The sequence below is a fragment of the Macrobrachium rosenbergii genome, chromosome 30, assembly GCF_040412425.1.
Source record: "Macrobrachium rosenbergii isolate ZJJX-2024 chromosome 30, ASM4041242v1, whole genome shotgun sequence".
Lineage (NCBI taxonomy): Eukaryota > Metazoa > Arthropoda > Malacostraca > Decapoda > Palaemonidae > Macrobrachium > Macrobrachium rosenbergii.
This window is the reverse complement of record NC_089770.1, coordinates 2,213,501-2,218,303: the sequence shown is the minus strand read 5'-3', so window position 1 is coordinate 2,218,303 and position 4,803 is coordinate 2,213,501. Positions and strand designations below refer to the sequence as shown.

The window sequence follows — 4,803 nt, the reverse complement described above, 5'->3', positions numbered from 1 at the left end:
CCATGTAAAATGTCCTTCACGATGTCATTTACAGCTGACCATTGCTTTTTTAGGTGTCCTCTTCTCTCATCCTGGGCACACCAGTACTCCTGCCGACCATCTTGTTCGTCTCTTCCAGCCTCTTCCATTCCTATGTTTTCTAACTGGTTATTTCTTCGAGCAATGTCGTTGAAAAGCCTCGCCAGCAAGAGTTTATCTTGCTTCCTCAGAGCCTCTTCCTGCTTCCTGTGGCATTCCCTGGCGTGTCGTTCTGCCTTTGTCTTACTTTCCTCCAGCGTCTGACACTTCTCCTGTAGTTCTTCACATTTTTTTGTTAGCTCTTGCAGTTTCTGTTTATTCAGCTTCTCAGTCATCTGGAAATGGCTGGCCTCTTGTTTTGCACAGTTTAATTCAATTATCATCATCTCTTCGTTGCTCGTAGAAATTGCCAGTCTATTCTTCAACTCTTCTACTTCTTCTTGCAGGCAGTCATTCTGATGTCGGAGCCTCTCATGTTCTTCGTCCTTCACTTTTATTGTCTCCTGGTAACTGAGTCTCAAGTCAGTTACTTCTTTTTCCTTTGATTCCACTAGCTCTTTTTCTTGATTTAAGTTTCCAGCTCAATCTTTGGATCTTAGCTGCGCATCAGATTCCTCATATTTTTGTGCCCTTATATTCAATTCTTTATCTTTTTCCTGTATTGCCTGTTGCCAAATCATTTCCATTTTTAGTTTTGAATCCTGTTCCTCTTTCAACAACTTCTCCATTTGGTTAGTGGAACAGAGGGCCTCTTCTAATTTAGCTTCCAAGAACTTACTGCACTTTTCCAGCTTTTCTTCTTTGGCCAACAAATCCTGGAGTTTTTCTTCCAGTATCTGCTTTTCTTCCTTCTGTTTACCTTCTTTTTCCAACAAACCTTTAATGTGAAGGTACAGGTCTGCAATCATCCTTTCGTACATATTTTTCAGCAGAAGGTTTTGATCTTTTTCCTTCGTCAGCAGCTTTTCCAGTTCCTCCACTTTTCTTTGGGCATCTTGTAGTCCTTCTTCCAAGTGTTCCTTTTCTTCCTTTAGCTTACCTTCTTTTGCCAACAGATCTTTGATGTGAAGGTAGAGATCCTCAGTTCTTCTTTCGTAAATATTTGTGAGCTCGATGTTTTGGGTTTTCTCCTTCTCCAGGACCTTTTCCATCTCCTCTGTGTTGCAGAGGGCCTCTGCTAACTTTTCTTCCAAAGACTCGATTTTGCCCTCCATGTTTTCTTCCTGAGCCAACAATTCTTGGATTTTGTGCTCCCTCTTGTCAATCTGGGTTTTGCAATAAGCTTCTAGCCCAGTCTTTTCATCCTCCTTTTCCTTCAAGAGCCTTACAATGTCCTCGTGGTTGCCAAGCGCCTCGCGTAATTTTCCTTCCAAGTGGTCACAGGCCTTCTTCATTTCATCTTCCTTAGAGAGCAAATCTTCGATCTGATGGTCCTTGTTTTCAATCACATTGTCAAGCCAATTTGCTAAGTCTTTCTTTTCCACGTCTTTCTCATCCAAGAGGCTTTCCATGTCCTTGTTATTTTTAAGGGCCTCATGCAGATTTTCCTCCAGAAGATCACAAGCCTTTTCCATTTTACTTTCTTCGGCCAACAAATCTTCTATCTGACGATCCTTCTTCTCAATCAGATTGTTAAAAAGATTTGTTAAGTCATTCTTTTCGATGTCTTTTTCCTGCAAGAGTTTTTCCTGTAACCTCTAACTTATCAAGGGCGTCTCCTAACTTCTGGTCCAAAACCTGATGTTCTTTCCTCATTTCATCTTCTCTTTCCATCAAATCGTGGATTTTATCATCCTTTTCCATGATCTGAGTTCGATAGTAAATTATGAGGTCCTCCTTCTGCTGCAGTTCTCTTTTGGCTTCCTCCTTGTCGCTAAGGGCGTCAGTTAATAAATTTTCCAGCCGATCAAAAGCTTTCTGGTTCGTTTCTTCCGTTGCCAACAAATCTTCAATCTGGCGGTCCTTCTTCGCAATCGTAATCGTTAAATTTTGCTCATTCTTTTCCAAGGTGCGTTCCATTTCTTGCAACTTATTTTCCAAAGCTTTACAATCTTCCTTGAGCCTCTCGTCATCAGCCAACAAGTCATGGACTAGCTGATCTCTCTGCCGAAGCACGACATGGAGTTCTTCATTCTTAGTGATCAGGTCCTCTTCTCGCGTTCTGAAATCTCCATCAGCACAGTCCTTTTCCGTCCTGAGAGTTTCTAGGTCTTCTCGCAGTCGTTTCCGGGACGTCTCGTGATGTCGTCGGAACCTCCAAGCGGCAAATGCTAGAGAAGTCACAACAACTGCTCCGCCAGCAACAATGGCAGCAGGAGCAATTGCTCCTGTCTGCCAACCAGCGGTGTTCGCAGGGATGACAGCTCTCTCGCATAACAAAGCCTCGTCGATCCGAGCAACAGTCACTTGAACGTCCCGTCCGGCGTATGAGTGATATCGGGAAACAAGTTCCGCCTCTATAATATTCATAAGTTCATTGCTCAACGCTGCAATCAATCCACATAGACAAATTATAACTGGATACATAATAGCTAGCATTGTTCTATACAGTTGAAGGTGCTTGAGAAAGCATTAGGATCAGAATATGACGCGTCTTCCTCAAAACTGGGAAAACCAGATTTTGGAGGCTTCAGGAACCGCGAAGAGGCTCCGAGTCTGTCTCTCTTCTTCAGATTCCTGGAGGAGCCAGTCCTCGAAGTCTTCAGGATCTAGTACAAGGGGCTTTTGAGGCTCCTCCGATTCCTGTCTCTTTTCTTCAGATTCCTGGAGGAGCCAGTCCTCGAAGTCTTCAGGATCTAGTACAAGGGGCTTTTGAGGCTCCTCCGATTCGTGTCTCTTTTCTTCAGATTCCTGGAGGAGCCAGTCCTCGAAGTCTTCAGGATCTACAACTGCCTTTTTAGGCTTCCCCGATTCCTGGCTCTCTTCCTCACTCCAGATTCCGGGAAGACGAAACTGTGGAATGTTCCGGGAGAGAGAGAGAGAAAGAGAGAGGTAGAGCCAGCCACGCAGCTGATGTCGAAATGAGGAGAGATCTTGAAGACTTGTTAAAATCGGACGCATCTTCAGACAGTTTTCTATAATCGTAAGTCTCTTTGAGAGACCATTGAGCGTTTATTCAGTTAAAAAAAATGGCGATAAATCTCATTTGTCTTGAGAAATACAGATTCTCTCCAACAGTTCCTCAGCAACAGTCTTTGAATCACTCGTTTAAATTCAAGGTTTATTTTCTTCATGCAAAAGATTTTTCTTTGCGTTTTTTACGCCTAAAATAACTTTGCAGTTTTCGACGTTTATTTTCTTCACGCAAAAGATTTTTTCTTGCATTTATTTTATGCTTAAAATAACTGAATGAAATTGAATAATCTTTTTCACTCATCTTTTTTTCACTTGTTCTTCATGTAGGATCCAAGGCTACGAATTGATGATATTAGCCTCAAAATTTTAAGATATCGTATATTTCAGAATGGATTATATACAGTATGAATATACCTCTCTATTCATCTGTCTATCTGTCTATCCATCTATTTACACACAGAAAATATATATATATATATATATATATATATATATATATATATATATATATATATATATATATGTATGTATATTAATGTCTGTATGTATATACATACATACATACATACATACATACATACATACATACATACATACATACATACATACACAAACACTGTTTTGAGCCTAAAGAAAATTTAGCGAATTAGCGAACGACTCTTAAATTCGCTAAGCCTTCCAAATGAACTCGCATTATTCATTCCAGCCCAAAGTTAAAATGGAATCCCACTTAGCCAATGTCCTCGTTTTTGCCCGCGAGAAAGAGAGAAAAATTATTATTCTGCAAATTGTTTTCGCTGGGTGCTGGTTATCAGGTTTAGTTGTTACATTTTTTTTATTTATATTATAACATTCAACTGATTTTTTTTCTTTTTTCATTTATAACAATTTTTTTATTTGTATGTGTTTATAACTTTTCTGTTTATTTTGTTTATTTTTTTACTTATATTAATAGGTTTTTCAGGATAAATTCAGTATTTTCTCAATATTCTAAGATGCTGAAGACTTGTGACTGTGTTTAATAATAAAAATAATATATATATATATATATATATATATATATATATATATATATATATATATATATATATATATATATACATATAAAAAAGGAGTGGGTGCAGGAAAACAAGCAGATTTCCAACTGCAGTAATTTAATCCTACGTTTCGTGACCTTTTGTCACATCATCAGGACATCTATAAATGAAAATTCAGACATTAGAGTGCTTTCAAAACATTAGGCAAGTATGAAAATATATGCACTGAAATACACTTAAAAATTACAAAAAAAACTAATGAAATTAAAATTATATAAAAATGAATTAGGCACTAAGTAAAATTACAGACACACTGAAAGCTATGCAATAAATTACACATACATTAAACATAAAAGAAGAGAATTTAAAATTACACAATAAAAAGGGAATAACAAAACCAATAGGTAAAATCACAGACACACTTGCGGGAAAAACACCAACCTTTCAGAGCAAGATTGAAAAGCACACTAAAATTCATATAAACATACAGACCAGAGAACAGAAAATATAAACAACCAAATGTGGTTTTTTTAAGTGTAATTTTTAAGTGTCTTTCAGTGCATATATTTTCATATACTTGCCTAATGTTTTGAAAGCACTCTAATGTCTGAATTTTCATTTATAGATGTCCCTGATGATGTGACAAAAGGTCACGAAACGTTAGGATTAAATT

General features: G+C 37.9%; 1 protein-coding gene across 1 annotated transcript; it reads right to left on the bottom strand.

Annotated features, from left to right (window-relative positions):
• Positions 1 to 599: 599 nt before the first annotated feature.
• LOC136854717 (golgin subfamily A member 6-like protein 4) lies at positions 600 to 1,592 on the bottom strand. Its single transcript, XM_067131303.1, has one exon. The coding sequence runs from the start codon at positions 1,590 to 1,592 to the stop codon at positions 600 to 602; it is 993 nt and encodes a 330-aa protein (XP_066987404.1).
• Positions 1,593 to 4,803: the final 3,211 nt, after the last annotated feature.